This window comes from Plecotus auritus, assembly GCF_963455305.1.
Source record: "Plecotus auritus genome assembly, chromosome: 5".
Lineage (NCBI taxonomy): Eukaryota > Metazoa > Chordata > Mammalia > Chiroptera > Vespertilionidae > Plecotus > Plecotus auritus.
The window spans coordinates 84495830-84521805 of NC_137776.1; the positions used below are offsets into that span (position 1 = coordinate 84495830).

Sequence of the window (25976 nt, forward strand, 5' to 3'; positions counted from 1 at the left end):
ACCCAGTGTTATTATTCTGTCCTATTTTGTCTAATTGAACATCAACTTTAAGTAGTTTGTCTTTCAGTAATTTTTTAAAAATACTCTCATACTTGGCTTTGTTAGAGCTTTTATTTGTTAGCATGGATTATGTATCTGGTCCTTGGCATACTTTTGATTTTCAAACGATTCATCTTTTTCATGCTATATAGTAACACCTGTGATTTACTTGTCCTAATGTTGAATTGAAACTTTAACTTATTACATTTCAGACCTTTTGAGCCTTTGCTTAGTGGTGCTAACTCCTGGACAGTTTAATTTTGGGAGTGTCAGTAGTTTTGCACAGTAGTATTTATGTGACTGAATATTTTTGTGTATTCTTATTATGAAAATAAGAAAGAAATGGAAAAATAAACATGCAGAGAGGAATGAAAGCAGTTGATGTTGCAGAATTAGTGAAGTTGAGAACTAGGTAGGAATTATTAGGCTTGCCAAAGACTGCACATCTTTAGTCTCAGTTGGGTACTAATTGGACATGAATAGTTTATTGGTATACTTTTCTAGGAATTGATTTTATAAGAAATTAGCCTACTACCTAAGTCTAATTCTTTAATACCTAGAAAGGATTTTAGGTGACACTGATGATATAGCTTATTCATGTGAGAATCGTGGCCTTAGTTTGGTGGTACCATTATGTTGTCCTTGTGTACACTGAAGGGCAGGTTTGCTTTTCTTTACTTTTCCTCACATTTATATATCAATTTATTTATAGTTGTTTTTGATGACAAAATATTGGCTCTATTGCTGACTTGTATAGAAGTACTTTTGTAGACTAGTACTTGACTTTAGTTATACAGGAGTTGGCAAAAGTAGGTTTATAGTTGTATGTGAACACAGCTTATTCTTTTATTATTTATTTGTATTACAACTGTAAACCAAGTTTTGCCCACCCTGTATTTGAGTTTAGTGCTGTTAGACCATTGTATATGCTTGTATTAGTTTCCTAAGGCTGCTGTAACAAAGTACCAAAAATTGGGTGGCTTAAAACAACAAGAGACTTAAGTTCTGGAGGCTAGAAGTCCAAAAGCAAGTTGCCAACAGAGCCATGATCTTGCTGACAGCTCTAGGGGAGAAACCTTGCCTCTTGTAGCTACTGGTGTTTGCTGATAATACTGGACATTCCTCAGCTTGTATATACAATCACTTGGCTGTCTCCTCCCTGTGTGTTTCCATATTGCCTTTCTTCTGTGTGGCTTTCTGTGTCCAAATTTCCTCTAAAAGGACACTAGTAATTGGAGTATGGCCCACCCTAATAACCTTATTTTAACTGGCAAGACCCTACTTCCAGATAAGGTCACATTCTGTGGTTAGGGCTTCAACATAACTTTTTTTGCAGGACACAATTCAACCTATTTCTGGTTTTGCAATCTCTTAATATGTAATCTTTTATAAGGCATTATGTTGTGATTAAACAATTATTTTAGGAGATTACTGATATGTCACTTTCATCTTTACAAAATTTGGTTTTGCTTATGTTCTCAAGTGGCTATATGTAGTGTTTATTGAAGACCTTTAAAATCTTGATCTTTTGAACCTTAGATTCTCATCATCATTGTACCCATTCTCTATTTCGTCTCTCTGTCAAAATATTTTAGTTTTTATTGTCATTATTTTTCCAGTATATATTCAGTGTTATTTTGTGTTAGTTTCAGTTGTATAGCATAGTGGTTAGATAATCATATACTTTACAGAGTGTTCCCCGATATTTCCAGTTACCCAACTGGTAGTTTTCATTGTCTTATTATGAGAAGTTGCAGCATGTTAAAAATTTATTTGCCTTCTGAAAGAAAGTTTTTGATTTTAGAGGTTTTTCACCCAACTTGTACTTTAATACTGTAAGTACAGAGTTTATAATCAGCAGATATAGTCATGCTACTGATGAGCATAAATATTGATCTGGAAAGGCTGTAGATATGGTTCAAAGTTATTTTTATATATCTTTGTTTTCCAGGAAATTTATAGTGAATTATCTGGATGTCTATGGACATTATAAATGAACTAGAGGTCCAGTGCATGGATTTGTGCACTGGTGGGGTCCCTCGGCCTGGCCTGTGCCCTCTTGTAATTCAGGACCCCTTGGGGGATGTTGGAGGCCCCGTGCACAGATTTGGCCTGATCCCCGCAGGCCAGGCCCAAGGACCCCACTGGTGCATGAATTCGTGCACTGGGCCTCTAGTATACATTATAAGATCTTTGGTTAGTCTCTTCCCGCCCTCCCCCATCCCCCTTCCCCCCTGAGATTCATCAGTGTGTTCCATGTTTCCATGCCTTTGCATTGAGTGTCTGCCCCCTGGTGTTCAGTGCGCATCATAGCTACCAGTCAAATGGTTGAACCATTGCTTAGGCTTTTATATATATAGATTGCTAGAGAAGGTTTCTAACATTTAGGAATAGAATGTGGATTTAGAATTTCTTCAGCATTTTTTGCCCACTTAAGTATATAACTGTTATTAAATGAAAGTGTAACAGTTGAATGCCAGATTAACTTAAGTGTATGCATTTTTTATTATTTACATTATAGATGTTACATATAGGTATTATGTATAGGTAATTATAATAATAATGAAGGACTGCTTAACTTGGAGGATTTATAAACATAACTTAATTAAGAAATATAATAAGTTTTACGTATAGAACTGTATGCTGAATTTCTGAAGTTTTTTAAGGGGATTATTATAGGTTTCACCTAAATGATTTGAAAAAAAAAAAACTTTCTCATATATGATTAAAGTTTAACAGAACCTTATGTCAGTGTTATATTGAAATTACTAATCTATTATAGTACAAATAGAATAGAAATATGAATGCTTTTATCTATTTATTTTAACAATATATTTTTATTGATTTTGGAAAGGAATGGGGAGAGAGAGATAGAAACATCAATGATAAGAGAGAATCATTGATCAGCTGCCTCCTGCATGCTCCCCATTGGGGATCGAGACCACAACCTGGGTATGTGCCCTGACCCGTGACCTGGTTTATAGGTCCACACTCAACCACTGAGCCATGCTGTCTGGGCGTGAAGAAAGCTTTTAAAAAAAAATTGCCCTTGTAATTTTTGTATTATCATTAGTTAGTGTTTTTAAATTTTTTCTTTTTGATCGTCCATCAGGCATATGTTGATTTGGTGGGATGATAAAATCAAAGTAGATCTTAACTTAGTATTAAAAAAAATAACTGAAACACTTCCAGAGCCATACTTCTTTTTTTGGCTTTTAACATTTGAGACCTTGTCTTTGTATTGAGATTTCATTGCGTTAAATGAATTTGGTCATTCTTTTTCTTTTTTTTTTTCCTTTTACCTATGTGCTTTAGTTTGGCAATTTAAATATGCTAGATCATGTTTTGTTTAATAGCACTTTATAATGGAAGAAGTATTTTATAAATTTGTTTCACCTGAAAATAAAGTTTTTGACATGTATAAATAACTTTTATTTTAAAGGTATTGCTATTAAGGAGTCAGCAAAAGTGGGTGATCAAGCTCAAAGGAGGGTGTTGAAAGGTGTTGATGACTTAGACTTCTTCATTGGTGATGAAGCAATAGAAAAACCTACATATGCAACAAAGGTATATTTTATGATTTTTAAATTATAAATAACATTTTCTTTTCAAAAATTAGTTTATAATTGTGCCATTTGGAATTTCACTCTGTTATAGGCCTGATAGCTTCAACCTCTTCACAATAGAAATTTCTTCTTCCCTGTGGCCCCTCCCAACTTAGCTTTAACTTTATGTTTTTTCCAAGTGGAAAATTTCAGTCTGCCCAAGTGAGTAGAATTTACTTTTCCATACCTACTAAATCTCAGAATCATCAATGTGATTGCCTTTCTCATTGCCACATTTAGAGACATTTCCCATAAGTATTCAAACCTATACCATTTCTCTCCTTTTTGAAGCTTATGTCACCTGGAAGTGCTGCTCTCTTTTCCCTTCTTTTTCTTTTTCCCTTTCTTATCCTGCCATTCTTCCCCTTCTTCCTTTTTATTGAGGTATAATTTGTATGTAGTAAAATAGGTAAGTCTTAATTATATAGTTAGAAAAATTTTATGACTCCAATCGTAAAAGTTCAGGATATAGAGTAAATCTAGTAACCTAGAGGCTTTTCTTGTGCCTACTCCCATAATCACCACCCCTACCCATACCAAAAGGTAAACACTATTCTGACATTTATGATCTTATTTTTGAACATTGACTTTGCCTCATTTGCAAATTTCCTCCTTTGTACCTCATTTCTTCTCATAATTTATTAATGAACACTACCATATGTAAAAAATTTGGCTAAGTGCTGAGAATACAGTGATAAATAACAAAATGACTTTCCTGATGAGGCAATTATAATGTGGTGGAAAGGAATACACTGAAGAAATAATTATAGGTGTTAAGGGTGTTACAAAAAGGAAAGTACAGAATAACTCTGGGAATGTATATCAGGAGTAGCTAACCTATTTTGTGGACTCAGAAAAATCTTTAAGGAGTAAATCTTTAAGCTGAGGCTTGAATAATAAATAGGTGTTAGATGAATTGTGTAGGCAAGGTTATATATACTAGGCAGAGATTCCAGTATTCAGGAAGGCATTATAAAGTATGAGGGGATCCTGAAACTGAATGACCAGTGTGCCTAAAGCATAGAGGAGGTGAAAAGAAGTGAGGAGGCTGAACAGGTAGGCCAGAATATAATTGTTGAAAGTGTTGTTAGGCCATGTTAAAGAATTTAACTCTGTCCTTTGGGTAACATTAATGGTTTTAAGTAGTGGTTAAAAGCACAAATATTGAAGTATATTGGCTTGGCTGGAATTCTGGCTGTGCAACGTTCTTTTTTTCCTTCAGAGAGGAAGGGAGAGGCGTAGAGAGAAATATCAATGATGAGAATCATTGATTGGCTGCCTCCTGCATGGCCCCTACTGGGGATCGAGCCTGCAACTCAGGCATGTGCCCTTGACTGGAATTGAACCTGGGACCCTTTAGCCTACAGGTTGACGCTCTATCCACTGAGCCAAACCAGCTAGAGCTGGCTGTGCAACTTCTTAGCTTTGTGATATCATTCAGTAACTTAATCTTTCTGAGTTTTTTTGTTTCTTTATCTGTTAAATGGAGATAGTACAGGATTGTTGGGAGATTTAATGAGATGATGCATATCAAACAATTGTTATGGTGCTTTGTACATAATGAATACTCATATATATTGGCTGTTTTTATTTATTTAAAAAATATATTTTATTGATTTTTTTACAGAGAGGAAGGGAGAGGGATAGAGTTAGAAACATCGATGGATGAGAGAGAAACATCGATCAGCTGCCTCCTGCACACCCCCTACTGGGGCTGTGCCTGCAGCCAAGGTACATGCCCTTGACCGGAATCGAACCTGGGACCCTTCAGTCTGCAGGCTGACGCTCTATTGACTGAGCCAAACCAGTTAGGGCATTGGCTGTTTTTATTATTTGGGGACACAGCATCATTCTGGGAAGACCAGACTATTGTAATTGCTAAGGCAAGGAATATTAGTGAGTTGGACTACATTTATGGCAGTAGGCATAGAGAGAAACAGAAATTGTGTGTGTGCACACAAACATTTAACTTTCATCATAGGGACTTTCAGTCAGGATGGCAGCATAGGTAAATCTAGTACTCGTTTCCTTCCACAATCAAAATTACAACTAAACCATAGGACAACTATTATTTAGAACCACCTAAAATCTGGCTGAATGGAAGCCTTACAACTAGGGAGTTAAAGAAGAAGCCACATTGAGACTGGTAAGAGGGGTGGAAATGCTGAATGTGCTGGTCCCATACTCACATGTGGTAGATATAAATCAGAAGGGATATCTCAGCTACAGAGATCCCCCTTTAGTAGTGAGGGGTCCCAGCCCCACATCAGGCCCCCTGGCCCACGGTTCCAATGTCAAAAAGAGAAGTCCCCCTAACTTTTGGTTGTAAAAACCAGTGGGATTGAGGCTGAGGGAGATGGTAGACTGCTGGAATCCCAGGCAGTTCCTTTTAACATGTTAAGCACCATGCCAGTCACCAGTGACTGACACTATACTTTCCATCCAGACCGGTCAGTCACTGGTGCCGCCAGTATATCGGTGAAATCGGATTTTGAGGGCTAAATGGAAAGGAAGACAAAACAGGCGTGGCAAATTACATGTTATGTTAGAGGGCTCACACACGGACTTATTCGGACTCACTCCCTCTGAGCTCTGTCACTGGGCAACAGTGTGAAAAAGGCATCAGAGACATAGACTGAAATGTCTACCATCAGGGCGAGAGCTGGGGAGGCAGCTTTCTTCCAGACAGAAGTGCTGGCAGAGGCCATTGTTGCCTTGATAAGCTCTCCACCTCCACAGAGCTAGCATGTCTGAGTCTCCATCAGCTTGGCTAACACTGTCCACTTCTCCCCACCTTGTGATCCCTTTGAGGCCCCACTCCACCCAATTTAAGGAGTACCCATGTTGTTTCTAGTGGCTTTTCTGTATGAGTGGCCTGTCTTGGCTCATGTTTTAGATTTTCCTAAAAATCTTTCACACAAGCAGCACCTGGACTCAGCATACCCCATACCTCTCACTAAGTGGCGCCAGGCCTGGCACTTAGCAGCAGCTAGCCTTGATTTGTAGCTTGTCCTCTCCTGGGCCAACACAAGTAGCAGACATTTGCAGATTGCTTTGTAGCTCACGCCAGATGGCCCTGGGCAGTAACAGGCAATTGCTGATTTTGGCCTGCACCTCCCTGGAGGCCTGAGAGCCCGCGCATCCAGAGGACAGCTTCTGACCACGTTGAAGCATCACCTCACAAACAACTCCACAAGTGACACACTAAAGGGACAAATTCAGTGGGCACCAGAGCCCTGCTGAAGTAAGTCCTACTCTGTGGGATGGGCCCCTGCATAGCTGATCCTCCATGATGATCAGAGGTCAGTGGTCTGTGGTCACAGCCAGTCCTTGCAGCTGATGGGCCTGGGGATAAATCATTCCTATTGATGTTCCAACAGCAATCAAAAGCTCAACTACAAGAGGAGGGTGTACACAGCCCACACAGGGGGCACACCCCAATTGCCCATCTTGGGTTATCAGAAAGGCTATGTCACTAGGCCCTACAGAACACCTACTATATTAGGCTACTCTACAAGCCTGGGAGATGTAGTGCTCTACGTAATGCATAGAAACCAACAGAGGAAGGTTGCCAAAATGAGGAGACAAAGAATCATGTCCCAAATGAAAGAACAGAACTCAACTCCAGAAAGAGAACTAAATGTATTATAGATAAGCAATCTACTAGATGAAGAATTCCAAACACTGCTTATAAGGATGCTCAGTGAACTTAGTGAGAACCTCACAGTATGAAAAAGGATCATTCAGATGTGAAGGATATATTAACTGAAATGAAGAATAATTTACAGGGATTCAATAGTAGAGTAGAGGATGCCGAGATGAAATCAGCGATAGGGAATATGAAGAAGCAAAAAACACCAACTAGAAGAGCAAAAAGAAAGAGAAAATATGAAGATAGTGTAAGGAGCCTCTGGGACAACTTCAAGCATACCAACATTCACATCATAGGGATGCTGGAAGGAGAAGAGAAGGAGCAAGATTTTAAAAACCTATTTAAGAAAATAATGACAAAAACTTCACTTAACTAGTGAAAAAAATAGACATACAAGTCCAGGAAGCACAGAGAGTCTCAAACAAGGTGAACCAAAGAGGCCCACACCAAAACACATTATTAAAATGCCAAAGGTTAAAGACAGAGAATCTTAAAAGCAGCAAGAAAAAAGCAGTTAGTTACCTACAAGAGAGCTCTCATAAGACTGTCAGCTGATTTCACAACAACTTTGCAGGCCAGAAGGGGCTGGCAAGAAATACTCAACGTGAAGAGCGAGGACCTACATCCAAGATTACCCAGCAAAGCTGTCATTTAGAATGGAAGGACATAAAGAGCTTCCTAGACAAGAAAATGCTGAAGGAATTGATCATTACCAAACAAGTGATATAAGAAATGTTAACGAGTTTTCTTTTTAAGGGGAAAAAAAAGATAAAAATATGAACAATAAAATGGCAATAAGTACATATCTATCAATAATTGAATCTAAAAGACAAAATAAACAAGCAGCACAGAAAACAGCCTCACAGATACAGAGAACATTTTGATTGTTGCCAGAAAGGAGGGGGGTTGGGAGAATGGGTGAAAAAGGTGAAAGGATTAAGAAGTATAAATTGGTTGTTACAGAATAGTCGTGAGGATGTAAAGTGCAGCATAGGGAATATAGTCAGTAATCTATAATAATAAAAGTGTAATATGCTAATTAGACTGGCCGTCCACAGGATGACCTTCCGGATGAAGCCGGGGCTGTGAGGGAAGCCCAGGCCCCGGGTGCCAGAGGGAAGCCGGTGCTGGCAGCCAGGGGAAGGAAGGCCTCCTCTTGCACGATTATTGTGCATCGGGCCTCTAGTATTCTAATAACTATGTATGGTATCAGATGGGTGTGAGATTTATCCAGATGATCACTTAGTAAGTTATGGAATATCTAATTGCTGGGGTGCACATATGAAACTAATATAGTAATGTATGTCAAATGTAATTGAAACAGAAATGATTTGAAAATGGGGAAAAATAAACCTTTATCATGGGAAACTTTATATATAAAAATAGAGGAAAGAATATAATGAACTCCAGGTATCCATCTCAGAGCAATGGAATTTATCAACCTTGGACCACCCTTGTTTTTATCAGATCTCCCTCTTACCCCCAGATTATTTCAAAGTAAATTCCAAATATTGTTTTACCTATAAACACTTAACTTTAAAGGTAAGGACTTAAAAAAATATATTTTAAGTATATTACCCCTGAATACAGTGCAGTTTCTTAATATTATCTAAAATCTAGTCAGTGCTCAAATTTCTCTGATTATTAATCTGTTTGAATCAAGATTCAAACATTGTGTACTCATTAGATTTGGTTGGTAACTCTCTTCAGTCTTTTTATAGGTTCTTCTCTGTATGTATGTTTCTTCTTGCCTTTTAAAATTTCAATCTTCACTTGATATGCTTATTGATTTTTTTAAAGTGGGGGAAGGAAGGAGGTAGAGAAGGAGCGGGGGTGCGTGGGATAGATCAGTGCAAGAGAGAACATCGATTGGTTGCCTTCCATACATGCCTTGACCAGGTATTGATCCCAAAATCTAGGCAAGTGCTTTGACCAGGAATTGAACCCACAAACTTTCGGTATACAGGACGATGCTCCAACCAACTGAGCCATACTGGCCAAGGCTATCTCTTTTGCCTTTATTTATAGAAAAATTTTGGTTGTCTTGTTAAATGACTCATACTCTGGATTCTGATGATTGCATCCTTGTGTCATTTAATGTGGTCCTCTACTTTCTATATTTACTTTGGGGGGAGGGGCTGTTGTAAAATGATAGTTAAATCTAGAAGTTTGATTAGATTTTTGTAAAAATAATGTGGGTTTGTTGTTTTTTTGCCAAGAATAAAATGGATATTTAAGGAGTAACAGGGAATGGTTAACAAGATATTGGTGGCAATACTTTGTACCTAGTAATTGAGGATAATTCTCAGTTCTTGGAAAGTTTCCTTGCTGCTCCTTTTTTCTTGAGATTGAGAACATTTAAGGAGAAACACTTTTGGCTGGGGTGTGATATAGGGAGGAGAAGGTAAGTTTAGTTTTTAACAATTAGTGTTGTAGGTATCCGGGAGACATCTGATACATTATTAGACAAATATTTGGCTTTTGGAACTCAAAAAAAAGGACAAATATTTGGAAGGTATCAGTTACCTAAGAAGGGCTGAAATTACCTAGGGAAGTGTATATCAGGGAAGAGCCTGGGACACAGCCTGATTAGTGCTCTATTTAGGTTTGAATAGAAGAGGAAATCTTTGCAAAGGAGACTGAGAAGGCATGGTTAGAGGATGGCGTAAACAGGAAAGTGATAAACAGCATGGAATGTTGCTAAGATATCAAGTCACCTGGAGCCCATATATTAATTACTGTTTTTTTTTAGCTACAAGGATGTCATTTGTCACCTTATTAAAATTCATTTTAGGAGTAGTGTGGCTGGATTACAGTAGGATGGATTGTGAATGGTAGGCCAGGAAAAAATGTCACTATTCATTGAGGTTTGGCTGTGATTGGGAGAGAGAGAGAGATCAAGAGACATGTGGGTTTAAGGTAGAAGAGATGTTTAAATTCTATTGTGAAAGCGCCATTAGAAAAAGATTAAAATAACATATAATTCAGGTCTCTGAGAAAGCCAGAAGGGTGAGGTCCAGAGCACAGATGATCTAATTGATATGTGGAAGATTCTCTTATGTTATTAAAAAGTGAAAGAGTGAAAGAGAAAAAGGAATACGTATGGAGTCAGTTTTATAGATTTGATGAAGGGATTCCTGACTGTTGGTGTCTGCCGTCTCTGTGAAATACATGGCTTTATCATCTCTGCTTCCCAGGAAATAGTGGGAGGCGAAATCTGAATAATGGGGACATTTAAAATCAGCATTGTGGAGAGTAAAGATGAATAGAGTAGAGAAACAAATGCTTGCCTGGCAAAGTTAGGTCCATTTGAGAATAGCAAGTATGAATGCTTAAGTTTTATCAACCCAGTTACATGTGTTTCTTCAGTATAATCAGCATTCTGTGTATAGGCAAGTATAGGGTAGAATCATGCTGAGTTGGGCTTTGGTAGATGGAATGACAAAAGGAAATAAGAATAGTCAAAGTGATGTGGCATAAAATCTAAGTGTGTGTGTGTGTGTGTGTGTGTGTGTTGGGGGTGGGGGTGGTGATAGCTAGGGAATAATTATAATAGCCATTGGCCTGCTAGTCTAATTGTAATAAAGAGAGGTATAGCAAGTTGCTGGCGGATGAACGGTTATGATCAGAGTGGAACGTCCTTGCATTTCTGGTACTTAGAGATGCTGAGGATACTGAGATCTAAATTAGCCAAAATGGGGAAAAGAAATCTTTGAAGGTGTTGAAGTCAGTGAGCTGAGAGACCATACTGTGTAGTTCCTCTACACTGATTCTTTTCCCTTAAACATATTTTCATGTCTTCCAAATTCTGCAAGCAAACCTAAAAAACTAAAACTTTCTCAGTCTTTATTTGTACCTTCTTTCCTCAGCCTTTTAGCTATTATTTTCCTTTTGAAACCAAATTTCTTATTTAGTCTCTAATTATTTGATAAACTATTAAATCTGATTGTATGTAACAGTCTTCATCCTTCTTGATTTGTCTTTTCTGTTTCTAACATAGACTATTCTTTATTTGTTACTGTTTTATTTTCGCTATTGTTACTGGTTCTTCCTCCATTGCCCACTACTCAAATGTTTTTATTTCCCAGGTACTGTCCTTGATTCTCTTTTATTTCTTATTTAAATTCTTTGTATAGGTGATCTCATCCACTCCTCTGTCTGCAACCACAACCTAAAATCTCTACTTCCAATTCCTTGGCCACATTTCCAACTACCTACTGTCAACTACCTACTGCCTGGCTCTCAAATATAATCTACCAAAACAAAACTTATTATATATACTCTACCCTTGCTTAGTTCAAGAAAAACTAAAACACAACTTTTGTGTCTTGATTAATAGGTTCTTTCCAGTCTGACTTCAAAGCTAAAAATATTGATATCTTTGTGTTTCTTCTCATTCTTATTGATAGAAATCTTAAATCTGGCCTAATATCATTGATACCACAGTTGGGGCTTTTATTTTCCTTGTTTAGTTGTCTTAAATTCTTTTCAGCTTTCTCAGTGCTGCTATAATAATCTTCCTAAAAATCAAAGCTGTTCTTGTCACTCCCCTGCTTAAAATTTTCTGCTGATGCCCTATTTCTTACAGAATAAAATCTAAATACAAGGAAAATACAGTTTTTGAGAATCTGGTCCCTTTATCTAGAACTGATCTGTCTTTCTACACCCCCCCCCCCATCCTTTTGTCACACATAATTCTCATTGTTAAATGCAGTGTTTGTCTTTTTACATCTTTTTTCTTTCTATTCTATATCTACATGTTCTTCCCTCTCCCTCCTCCAAGAAAATAAAATCAACAAGGTTGCTCCTTTAAGACCCAGTTTAGATATGACCTCATCAGTCATATAGGAGTATTTCTATTTTTCCTTAGGAGCCTAGCTCCTTATCTAGTCCTAGGTACTTTATTTCTTTAAAAACTTACAATAGATTTGTATCTATCTCTTTCACTAGATTGAGCTTCTGGGGGGCAGGTTGTTCATGTCCTTAGCATTTGTGCCAATGGTTCACAGTTGCTACACAATAAAATAACACTTAGACTATTTAAATATGTAAACTTCAGTAATGTTATAAAATGAACGATGTAGTACATATTTTTCCTTACTTAAAGCGAGGAGAATTCATAGTATAATGCCTTAAAAAGTATGGAGAAGACTAGGGTGAGATGTGGATATTGGGGATTAACTGATAATAGGTTTAATGGCTGAGTAAATGACTATAGGAGATTTACTTGTTCTTTCAGTGTAAGGTATTGAGTATGTACTATGTGCATAGAACTATATATTTTTGTTTGTTTCTTTTTCTGTTATATATATTTAAAATTTTTTTGCATAAATTTTAATTTGCTTATTTAAGGAATTCTTTATATATTTGGAATACTAATCTTTGGTTAGTTATATGTGTTGTGGAACTGTATTTTATTGCAGAGATTCACAAATTTTCTCAATGCCTTTTAGTGTCTCTTTAAGATTGTGTAGAGTGATATCTAGACCAAAAAAATATCTAACAGTTTGCTTATTAAGTAGCTAGGTCTAAAGACACTTATTTGAAAGGAAAAGATTTAATTATTAAATAATTACAATTCTGTAAGACTATATGTGCTTGTTGGGTACTTCACAACTTCTCACACCTGAAATCAGATTGCACTTCGCCTCCTGCATTTCTTATTTTACACTAGAGGCCCAGTGCATGCGAAATCGTGCGTGGTTAGGGTCCCTAGGCCTAGCCTGGCCTTCATCGCTGGCCTCTGCTGCCCTATGACGTTATGTGAAGCTCCCCTCCCGGGGATGCCCCGCGATGCTCGCAGCCCCTCGACTGCTCTGCAAGGCTCCCTCCACCCCGCTACTGCTCCACAAGGCTCCTCCCGCCCCGCCATGCTCTGCGAAATTTCCCCTGCCCTGCCACTGCTCCACAAAACTACCCCTGCCCCGCAACTGGTCTGCGAGGCTCCTCCTGCCCCCACCACTGCTCTGTGAAACTCCCTCCAGCCCGCGACTGTTCTGTGAGGTTCCCGCTGCCCCTTGACTGCTCCGTGAAACTCCCCCAACCCTGCGACTGCTCCGCGAAACTCACTGCTGCCCGGTGACTGCTCCGCTAAGCTCGCTGCCGCCCAGCGAAGCAGCCCGCCGCCGCTGCTCAACAATCGCCAGTCCTGCCCGCCACCACCTCTCCCCCGCTCATGGCAAGCAGTTTGGGGGCCGGTGCGGGGGGTCGACTTGAGAGGTGCTCCATGCACTTCATAGTGACCGGTCATCTGTTAAGTTGTGACGGCACCTGGCTCTTTATATATTAGGATGAGTTTTGAGGGGAGGTACTAGTTTTTATTATAGCAACTATTGGCAACTCAGCTTCTCAAAGAGGTGATGTTATTGAAAATAATATATGTAGTATTAACCTAATGTTGAAACTGAATTTCTCTGCTAGTAAGATATGCAGTGTTGAACTGATTTTGGGTGTCACTGTATTTTCCTGAAAAATTTAAAGTAATTGGTGGTGTCTTTGTGAATTTGCTGTAGTACCCTGGGGCTCAGTTTTGAAAGCATGTTTCTTTACAAATATATATAGTTTTTCTTTAAATTTACGTGCTTGATTTATTATTGCTATATACTTACCAACTGTGTTTTATATATTAGGCACATATCAAATATTTGTGAAAGAGCTAATAAATTAAAAATTAAGGAAATTGTAGTAAACTATAATTTTCATAGGCTTAATTTTAAGTTTTTTCACTTATTGCAAAATTTTCAGAAATCCAGACAGACTGGTACAATGATCTTCCATCTAGATTTACAATTTTTAACATTTTTACATGTTTGCATTATATTTTTAATTGAATCACCAGAAAATATATTGTAGAGATAATTTTACTTATTTCTAAATAGTTATGTATGAATCTCTAAAGAATGATCTACAGTTTGATTATCACACCTAAGAAATGCTGTCCTTATCTAATATTCACTAATGATCTAGTATTCTCTGGGTTTTTAAATTTTGGTAGTTTATTTTGATGTTAATAATATTTGTATTTTATTTTTTTGTTTTAATAGTGGCCAATTCGCCATGGTATAGTTGAAGATTGGGATTTGATGGAAAAGTTTATGGAACAAGTGATCTTTAAATATTTAAGGGCAGAACCTGAAGACCATTATTTTCTTTTGGTAAGTACAAATTGTAATTTCACTGAGGAAAGTTTTGAAGAAACTTAATGAGAATATTTTCATCACATCTGTATTCACGAGGGCATGCTTTATTTTTTATTAAATTGTCATATGTCTAAAAGACTCTGCTAAAAAGCTCTGTTGTTTTTAAGATTATCCTGTTCTGGAGTTCAAATAGAGTAGTAATATATTGAAACAACAAAGTTTAGACACTTAAGAAATTCTTTTGATAATTAATATGTAATTTTTTTAATAGGAATAGTAAGGTTCAGAAAAAAGTTGGAAATGTGGCACTTCCCTTTTTAATTGTAGTCTGATTATTATTTCATTTGTAATTCTTGGCAACAAAAATACAATATAACTTAATTTTTAAACTTTTTTCTTTTTACCAAAATAGTTGCATGTTCATATCTTTAAAAAAATCAAATGGTGTAAGATCGAAAATAAAAAAATAGCACTCTCCTTCCTCACCTCTCCCAACCCTTGATTCGTATTTCCCAGAGACTAACATTTAAAAATTCATCCATGTTGTTGAGGATACCAATAACTTGTTGCTTTTTCTGGGTTGTATTCCATTAGATGAATATGCCTTACTATGTATTTGTATTGATGTTCACCTAGTCCTAGGCTGTTTCCTGTTTTTTACTATTAACAATATTTTAGCTACTGGGAACATTCTTATATAGATCTTTTTTGGGACAAATGTTTTCATTTCTCTTGTATACATCGGTACAGAATTGCTGTAGGTAGGTGTATAATAGGTTTTATAGGAAACTTTCAGAACTTTTTCAGAACCTTTTATATAAGATGATAGTAAGTTGGTTGCTCTACAATCTGCCCAATATTTGCTGTGTTAGTCTTTTTAGTTTTAGCTATTTTAGTGGGTGTGTAAGCTTTCTCATTTTGGTTTTAATTTACATTTTCCTGATGACTAATGACATTGAGCACTTTTTCATGTACTTACTAGCTATCTGTATGTTTTCCTTGTGAAGTTTCTGATTATATTTTATGTAGAACTTACTTTGTTTTGGAGTTTATAAGTTTAACTGCTTTGGTTTTTTAGTTTGCTTAATTTTGTATGTATTGCTAAATATCTTCATACTGTTGAACCTAGTTTCAAACTCTCTTAACATCAGGCAGTTTGACTATTAAAAGTTTTACATATGAAACACTCTATTCCTGCTTAATTTTTTAAACTTTATTTAATAGTGTCTTTTAAAATTGAAAAAATACATTTAATTTGTAATGAATTCAAGTTTTATTCTTTTTTTTTTGTAATTTTTGCTCTGTAAATGTAAGGAATCCATGGCTTTCCTCAAGCTCAAAAAGATAATTCTTTTGTGTTAAGGTTAAAAGTTTTGCCTTTTAACTTTACATATTTGAGATAACAAAAAGGATTGGATTGTTATATCAGACTCATAAGAATCAGCCTTACCCAGTTTTCAACTTTAATAATTTAAGTTAATTAAATGATCATGAGAACATAAGCAGAAAATGAAGTCTGGGATTGCCAGTGCTGTTCCCTAGGTTGTTTTTGCCTCAGACTTAACCCAGACACAGGTTTCTAAGTGATGTATGCAGCCACATAACTTAAACTGAAGAGAAATATGTAAATAGCTCCATTTTATAGTCGTTTAACAGTTACGTTAACTTATATAACATTTTTTTCCGGAAGCTGTGCCATAAATTTGTAGAATCTTGACTTATCTATATAAAACACTAATATGCAAATTGACTGAAAGGCGGAACAACCAGTCGCCATAATGCGCACTGACCACTAGGGGGTAGATGCTTAACGCAGGAGCTGCCCCCAGCCCACAGGCCCCGACCTATGGCAGTGGTGAGGGGTGGGGCTGGCAAGCAGGTGGTTCCAGGCCAGCCAAGGTGGGTGCAAGTGGGGGCCACATGATCACACTGCCAGTCACCCTGCAGATCAGCCCTGATCACCGGCCAGGCCTAGGGACCCTACCCATTCACAAATTTCGTGCACCAGGCCTCTAGTTTACTATAATTATAGACAGATCAGGTACATTCTGCTATAAACAATGCATAGATCTGTGGTCGGCAAACTGCGGCTCACGAGCCACATGTGGCTCTTTGGCCCCTTGAGTGTGGCTCTTGCACAAAATACCACGGCCTGGGCGAGTCTATTTTGAAGAAGTGGCGTTAGAAGAAGTTTAAGTTTAAAAAATTTGGCTCTCAAAAGAAATTTCAATTGTTGTACTGTTGATATTTGGCTCTGTTGACTAATGAGTTTGCCGACCACTGGCATAGATGATTCTTCCACTAGCAAATACCATTGGAGGTCTTTCATTACCATGTTTACAAGGTGATTTGACTGGGTCTCCTTCCTCCTTCCTTCTTTCCCTTTCTCAATGTTTAATTCTTACAAGTGGTGTGACAGGAATTCAGTTTCTTTTTTTTATGTGAATAACCACATTTTTGCATATGTTTAAATCTGTTTGAATTCTCTATTTTTTCTTTGATCTGTGTGTCTCTCTTTACCTCTAAGCTTAATGACTTTTAAATACAGTGTTTGAAATAAATTATTTCTCATTTAAAATTGTCTATAAAGTTATCAAAATATTCTGATATTGTCTATTTAAAATGTTATTCAATTTAATAGACTGAACCTCCTCTGAATACTCCAGAAAACAGGGAATATACTGCTGAAATAATGTTTGAGTCCTTTAATGTTCCAGGCTTGTACATTGCTGTGCAGGTAAGCAAGTTCATAAGTTAAGAGAATCTGGATTCTTAAATTTTAATCTGGTTTAATTCTTATCTATCTATCATCTATCTATGTGTGTGTATTATAACCTCAAAGCATATCATAGTTCTCTCCTGAATTGATAATTTAGAAATCATATTATAGGAAATTGAGTTTTAGTCAGTAGAAAAGAAGTGTTAAAGTATGTTAATGGTTTTTGATTAACTCATGGCCTTTTTATAGGGCAGAAAAAAGGGAACTAAAGTTAATTGAGTGTTTCTACCATGTCAAGAACTTCATATCTATAATAATAATCTATAATAATAAAAGAGTAATGTGCTAATTAGACCAGACGTCTTCCAGGCGTCATTCCGGACTGCGAGTGTACCCCCCACGTCCCATGTGGTTCAGGTTCGGGGTTCGGGTTCTGGAGGAGGCCGCACACAGATGAAAGAGACGAGAAAATACTAATTTGGGAATTGGCCAGGCTGAAGCCCAAGAGAGGACTCCGCTTTGCTCTGGCCTTGTGATCCATTTTATTCAGGTTTTGGGATACACCCATAGCCCTTAGGCAGGCAATTCCAGTAATAGCTCCATGATAGCCCATCAGTAAGGATTTTACATAAGACTAAAAGGTAGAAATTGCTTTAGCTCCCTTTGTCTCCACCAGACAGTGGGTGTATGGCTCTGACCCTTGCCAGAGCCTCAAGGTTGACCAGCCTTGCGGACTCCTTGTCCACCTCTTTCTGCTAGTGAAGGCATTGGGCAGCTTCCAACACTGGACGTCCTTCCTGACGAAGCTGGGGCCGGAGGGAAGCAGCCCGGTTCTGGGTGCGGGAGGGAAGCAGGTGCCAGCAGCCTGGGGAAGGAAGGCTTACTCGTGCATGAATTTTCACGCATCGGGCCTCTAGTGTATATATATATATTCATTTATCCTTATAACATTCGTTGTGTCCTTTTTGTACAGTCTGTTTTGACTGATTTATTGCTAGGTGTATTTGACCATCTTCTCCTTTGTGCCTCTCTGTATCCTATATATCATAAATCCCTGCAATACTTTATTATACTTAATTTGTATGTATATCTATATGGTACAGCTTCTGTCCCACCCCACAGGATCAGAACTCACCTCTTATTTTTTAACCCTATAGTAAATGTGATAACCTGGTATATCACAGATGCTTAATGAGTATAAAAACTATTGTATAGTTCTGGTGGCACACAATGTTTGTAGTATGATCCTGTGTTATAATTGGAGGTCAGCCTAGACATCTTTCTAGGTCCGTTTTTTAGCTATTTATATTGCAGGTAGATTTTAAAAAGCTAGTTTTGTTCTGTTTTTAATTATTAGTCATATTTCTTATTTGAGGCTTAGATTATATGAAATAAACAGATTTTAAAAAATGAACTAGCTGTGTTAATTTCTCAATTTGTAAACTCCTTTTTTAAAGAATTACACTTTATTGCCTATGCCACAATTTTTCACAGAAAAATGTTACCTTATCAACTTTGTTTTATAATTATAGTATTTGGAAGTGTGCAAAGGCTTTTTCTGTGATAAGTTGTTACATATCCCTAGATGCATGTTGCACTTAGAAAATTTGGAGATAATCTTATAAGAGTGATACTTGTTTATAGCCATTTTTGTACTGAATAATTCTGGTGATTGGGTGGTTGGTGGTGTGCTTCTCCTACTTAGTTGTTTTTAACAGTCTATCCCATATAAACATAGTTTAAGTCTTGGCAGTCTTATACTATACAATTTCACGTTAGTCTTCCACATTTTTTTGGCTTTAGGAGAAAAAAGGCTCTCACTAAAATATGGAAAATGTATAAATATGTCCCTGAAAGCAAATATAAGCTTGTAAGTTTGTCTTAATAAAATGTAGGATGTGAATAATTTGATTGCAAATTATTATAAATTAATTTTGTGTATTTTCTTTCTAGACATACTACATTTAAAATTGAATAAAGTACTCCAGTAAAATATATGTAATTTTAACTCTCTTTGTGTTTCTTTTTTGCCTGTCTTACTTCTTTTTATTCAAGGCTGTTCTTGCCTTAGCTGCATCCTGGACCTCAAGACAAGTAGGGGAACGGACATTGACTGGTACAGTAATAGACAGTGGAGATGGTGTCACACATGTCATTCCTGTGGTAAGAATATTTTAAAATTACTGAACAGGACATCAAATTACACATCTGACAAGTTAAATTATATGAATTAATACCACTTTTTAAAACTAAATATTATAGCTTAAAATTTTGCTGTGATTTGGCCGTTTGTTTAACTATAGTTGTATTTTGCTCAAATTATTGTTAAAATTGTATAAACAAATTCTAAAATGTTTCTTTTGCTATAGGTTTATACTACTATTAGAAAATAATTAGAAATTTATTAGCAATAGTTTTTAATTCATAATTGGGAAATGATGAATTGGAGTATATGGAATGAAAAAATACATCTTTTCTTAAACTTGGAATTCTTTTTTCCAGTTTGATGTGTCTTTGTGTATATTAGCAAGTTGATAATCTCTCTTATCCTTAACACATTTCAGACTGGTGTGTACATTAACAAAATGGCAGTTAGTTATGAGCAATGACTATTAATGACTTTTAAGGAACTTTTTTTTTTTTTTAATAGCTCAAGATATGATTGGGCTTCATGGTTTGAATTTAGTAAAGCATATTAAGAAAAATGCATCAGATTGGATTATTGTCTGAGATACATTTTTTTGCCAAGGCCTTTGTGATTCTAATCTTAATGACAAATTAGCTTTTTCACTGTGCCTCATAGATTCAAAATGACAGCTCAGATTTATACTGATCATTATTTTCTTATTTTCTGTTGAGTTAATGGGTTATTTTAATAATGCTGTTTTATCTTCTTTATTGACCTATTAGCTATACTATATTTTTTTGTTATTGTCATTTGCTTGTTTCTTGGTGGTTGTTGCTCCAGGGCTTATAGTAAACAACTTTAACTTAACACAATCTAACTCCAAGTAATATTCTAACATTTCATAACCTTTCTAGTCTGTATTGTCATTCATTTTACTTCTACATGTTACTTATTCAATAGTATATTATTAATTTGTTTCATTGTAAGTTGTATATTAGTTTTGCTAGGGCAGCCATAATGAAGTAATTTTTTCACAGATATGGAGGCTAAAAAGTTTGAGGTCAAGGTATTGGTAATATTGACTTCTGAGGACTCTCTTGTAGACCATATGTCTTCTCTGTGTCTGTGTTCCAGTCTCCTCCTCTTTCAAGAACAGTAGTCATACCTGATCAGGGCCCACTTTAATCATTTCATTTTAACTTAATTACCTCTTTAAATACCCCATCTCCAAAGACATTAACATTTTGACAGTATTGGGGATTAGCATGTTAACTTAGAATTTTGGGAAGGACAGGTCACAAGTCAGCCTAATAATAAATAGTCATCTTTAAAAGAGATTTTGAAAAACACATATAATTCTTTTATATTTACCTACACACCATTTTCAGTGCTCTTTATTCCTTTGTGAAGGTCTAGATTTTCATCTAGCATCATTTCTTTCTGTCTGAATGTTGGTTTTTAATATTCTTATGGTGCTGATCCACTGCCTATGAATTATTTCAACTTATGTACATACTTTAAAAAAGTCTTTATTTTGCCTTCATTTTTGACAAGTAGTTTTACTTAGTGTAGAATTTTAGATTGACAGTTTTCTTCCTTTCAGTATTTTAAACATGTGGCTCTACTGTTTCCTGACTGACTTTGTTTTTGAAAGTATCTGCTATAATTTCAGGTTTGTTCCTTTGAATGTAACATTTCTTGTCTGGCTGCTGTCAAGTTATCTTTTTACATATTCAGGTTCACTAGATTTCAGCGATTTGATTGTGATGTATCTAAATGTGGTTTTCTTCATTTATTCTCATTGAGCTGCTTGGACCTATGAATTTGTAGTTTTTATGTTATCTGAGAAGTTTTTGTCCATTATTTCTTCACATCTTTTCTTTTCCTCCTTTACCTCCTTATCTTTGGAAACTCCAATTACATGTATATTAGACTGTTTAAAGTTGTCTCATAGTTAACTGATACTCTTTATTTTTTTCCAACCTTTTTTTTTTCTGTACCGTTTTTGATAGTTTCTATTTCTACGTGATCATGATTTTTATTCATTGTCTAATCTGCTGTAATTACATTTATTGTATTTTTTAAGTTCATGTATTTTTGTTCTTAGAAGTTCTGTTTGGGCCTTTTTATAGCTTCTATTTCTCTGTTCCTCATGTTTCAATTGATCTTCTTGATTAGGATCAGATGGAGTATATTATCTGTTTTAATGTCCTTGTCTACTAATTCTGTATCTGATATTTCTGTTTCTCTTGATTTATTTTCTTCTTGATCAGGGGTTGTATTTTCCTGGTTCCTTTCTTGCTTAATATTTTAAGATATTTTCTTGGGACACAGGTAAGTGACTAGGAATCAGTTTGATCCTTTAAGGGACTCCTTTAAAACATTAAGCATGTCCAGAACAATGTTTTATCTAGCCTACTTTGTCCCCAGTGTTGGGGCAATATTCTTCTGGAGACTACTAGGTGCTCTGAGTTTGAGGTCTTTAAACTCTGGTGAGTGGGAACATAAACTATTCCCAGCTATGTATGAGTTGGGGATCGTTCTTTCTGCCTGCTCCTTTCTCTGGCCTTGATTTTTCTCACATACACATGATTACGAGTCAGCTAAGATGATAATTCTCCTCAGATCTCCAGAGCTCTCGCTCTGTGCAGCTTCTCCCACTTTAGTAGTCTTGACTTGCAGATTCTGTATCCTCAGCTTAATGAGACCACCAGTCTCTGGATTCTCATTCCCATTATTGTTGCCTAAGAACTCTCCCTGGGTAGCAAGATGGAATGTTTGTAGCACTCACCTTGTTTGTTTTCCCTTCTCGTAGGGATCACTGATCTACTCTGCCTATTCTCTAATATCTGAAAATCAACTTCATATAATTTGTCCTGTTTTTAAGATGAGAGGGTTAATTCAATCCCTACTATATTGTCATGGGCACATGAGGACATCTCTGACATTTCATTTGTTAATGAAATTGAATTTTGCTACATTATTTTTTGTTCTTCTGACTTGGATCAATAAATTTATGAATTTATCCTGCAGAACTTAATTATTTGGCATTGTTATGGTGCATGGTATGTCTGAAGCTTGTGAAATTGGTACTTACTTCATTGGGAAAAATGATAGCTAGCTTTTGAGTTAATGATCAAATTTTCTAAGATGAAATCTAAATTTTTTATTGAAATTTTAGAAGATTTAAAAATCATCTCATCTGAAGTCTATTATCTAAAACATTACTACTTCTGAAAATCATTATTTCTAAATTATTGAGTTTTTTCAGTCTTGGTTATAAACTCATCAGTGAGAGAATGTTAAGTTGCTGGTCATTCATTTTTGTTACTGTACAGTATTATAAATTCTATGATAAGTAACTATGGGGAATACAATTGAGAAATAAAGACTAGAAGAATTATCCTGGGATAAAGCAATTCTCTAGATATAACTACACTAACCTGAGGTATTGGTCTTTAATAGCTAATTATTTAGGTTATATTAATTTTGAAAACATTGACAGTAAATTTGATACTCTTTTTTTCCTCCCCCTAGGCTGAAGGTTATGTGATTGGCAGCTGTATTAAGCACATTCCCATTGCAGGACGAGATATAACATATTTTATTCAGCAATTGCTGAGAGACCGAGAAGTAGGAATCCCTCCAGAGCAATCCTTGGAAACTGCTAAGGCAGTAAAGGTAAAGAGTGATGAGGTGTAATTCAGTTAGAGATTAAAATCAAATTTAAAATATTAACATGAAAAATTCTTAAGAACGGTACTTAAAAAAAACATGTGTTAGCCAGTTACAAATTATTAATTAACTGTGTGTGTGTGTGTGTGTGTGTGTGTGTGTGTGTGTGTGTGTATTCTCTGTATCTCTTGTAAGGAAATTTTGGGGGATTATCAATTCCTTTTTCCTCACATCTTAACATTTGAAAGGACTAACATACATTTTCATGATTTCCTTTTGTAAAATAAATTTGTTCACTTCAGAGTCCTCAAACCTCAATTTCTTCACTGAATTCCTTATTCTGAAAGTTTTCTGTTGCAAAATTATTTTGATTTAATTGATTTTGGCATAGTTAGCTCAAGTGTTAATGGCAAATAGAAAAATGTGAAGGCTGTGTCAGTATTCTATTAACTTGTATGCTACATACGTCTTCATTATTTCAGTGTTTCATACAAACTATCAAAATACTGAGCATCATTTTTTACATTTATCATTTGTCAACATACCTACAAAATTTCATTGAGCCTATCACATATGTTTGGAATATGTAAAAGGAAATCTAACCTGTCAAAAATGACTTAATTAATTTGCCTATCCTATATTATAAAGAGCTAATACGCAAATGGTCATTGTGCCCTCGCACCCTCGTGCTGGGACCAGGAAACTTGAGGCTGCGCCCCCCACTCTAGCGCTGGGCTGGAGGACCTGAGGCCACGCCCCCCCACCCTGGCGCCAGGCTGTGGGACCTGAGGCTGTGCCGGGGACCTGAGGCCACGTCCCCCACCCTGGCGCTGGGCCGGGGGAAGCCGGGGGACCTGAGGCTGCGTTCCCCACCTGGCAGGGTTTGACGGGGAACCTGAGGCTGCGTCCCCCACCTGGTGGGGCTTGGCGGGGGACCTGAAGCTGTGCCCCATGCCCTGCAGGACTTGACAGGGGTGGGGCCGGCCGGGTCTGGGTCTCGCATGATTTTGAGGCATGCACGGGTGGGCAGGGACTTGACTCTGGGTCCCATGGGTCCCATGGCAAGCCCCAGACTCAGACAGGAGGGAGATTTTCATATACATTTTACTAATTTTCTTTAATCTCTGACACTTCTATTATAGAGAATGGGCAAATAGCAATATTAAAATATTTCCTCTAATTAATTCCCTTTTATTGTGCATGGATTTCGTGCACAGGGCCACTAGTCTTTATATGATTATTTTTAAAGGTTGGGAATGAAAATAAATTTACTACTTTCTAGGTAGTAAAGGAATTACTAACTGACTGCCAAACGTCACTCTACAGTTGGTGACATTATTCTTAAAATATGTAAACAATATGAACACTATGGTTTTAACAGTTTTGGGAAATCTGTGGAGTTTGAATTAAATCTATTTTAGAGAATACTGATGCTCAGTCTGAATGTCTTTTTTTTTTAAGGATAATTTCTTTTTCTTCTTTTAAAATACATTTTTATTGATTTCAGAGAGGAAGGGAAGAGGGAGAGAGAGATAGAAACATCATGATGAGAGAATCATTGAATATTGCACATCCCCTATTGGGGATCGAGCCCACAACCCAGGCATGTGCCCTGACCAGGAATTAAACTGTGACCTCCTGGTTCATAAATCAATGCTTAACCATTGAGCCACCATGGCCGGGGAAAGATCATTACTATGTAATTACTATTTCTAAGGTTTGGAGAAAGAAGACCTAATATAACTTAACCAAATTGCCTTTTGTTTTCTAATATTCTTTCTCTTTATATCTCTTTATATCCTTTGATCAATAATAATGTTTGTATCTATCTTAGGTAGAATAATTGATATGTAAAAATATGTGAAATATGTATTTTTCTTTAAAAAGAAATAATGAGGTTGGAAGTCAGGAGTCCATAAATTACAAATAGAATATTATAACCCATAACATTTTGAATTGCATTTTAGATGATAGCTTTTTCCTGGGACATATAACCAGATAAGCAACAATTCAGTTGTGCAGGTGATGTAGTGAAAAAGAATAGTTTATATTTTCAGCCTTTTTTCTTCTGCTTATTTACTTAGACTATAATCACTTTTATTCCTGCTAAGGATATACATTAATTTGTGTGGATTTATCAATTATGAATAGTACTTTAGTTCTATATATTTTATGCTTTCTCTTCTTTAGAATATAGAGTCCATTAATTACTAAAACAGTATAAAATGTTGGAAGACATTTTTGAATATTTTTTGAGATAACATTGAAATAGTAGAACTTTATTCTTTCATTTATCAAATCGGTCTATTTATATATGAAGCCAGGAGGTGAACTGTTTATTTCTACTACATAAAATTTTCTTTAATTTCCTAATTTTATTTTCTAAAGATTTTTTTGTTTCTAGTTTACTGAAAATATGCCCTTCCCCCTTTTTGTACTTTTCCTAAAACAAGAGGAATAAATTGCTTGTTTCTTTGTTTTTCTAGGAGCGCTATAGTTATGTCTGCCCAGATTTAGTAAAAGAATTTAACAAGTATGACACAGATGGATCAAAGTGGATTAAACAGTATACTGGAATCAATGCTATCTCAAAGAAAGAATTTTCCATTGATGTTGGTTATGAGAGATTCTTGGGACCTGAAATCTTCTTTCATCCAGAGGTAATTTTTTTAGATGGAATTGTTTTATAATACTCAGCAAAAAATATCAGTGAACTATAAGATTATTCAAGAGAGTTAATCTCAGGAACTTTTTTTTGTATACTAAAATGCTATAGTTAGTTATATATATATTTTAAAAAGGACTTTGTCAAAACAGGCTAAATATTACTATTTTTCATGTATTTAGAAAAATGAAATCTTTAATATTTGTGGCTTATGTGGGGTCATAGAAAGAGGGGAGTCCTTAAACTTTTTGATGATTTAAATAAAATATGTAAAATGACCATTATAAAAAAACCAGTTGTCACAAAATATTTAATTGTTAGCAAAATAGTCTCTGTCTCTATGAAATGTTAGTG

At 36.1% G+C, this 25976-nt stretch overlaps 1 protein-coding gene across 1 annotated transcript in view; it reads left to right on the plus strand.

Moving 5' to 3' along the window:
- Positions 1 to 25976, plus strand: part of ACTR3 (actin related protein 3) — a 72778-nt gene that overhangs the window by 36472 nt on the left and 10330 nt on the right. The window contains exons 4-9 of the mRNA XM_080669599.1: positions 3482 to 3606; positions 14340 to 14450; positions 17077 to 17172; positions 19210 to 19317; positions 22820 to 22963; positions 25444 to 25617. Coding sequence (XP_080525725.1) covers positions 3482 to 3606; positions 14340 to 14450; positions 17077 to 17172; positions 19210 to 19317; positions 22820 to 22963; positions 25444 to 25617 — 758 coding nt within the window. The remainder of the gene's footprint in view (positions 1 to 3481; positions 3607 to 14339; positions 14451 to 17076; positions 17173 to 19209; positions 19318 to 22819; positions 22964 to 25443; positions 25618 to 25976) is intronic.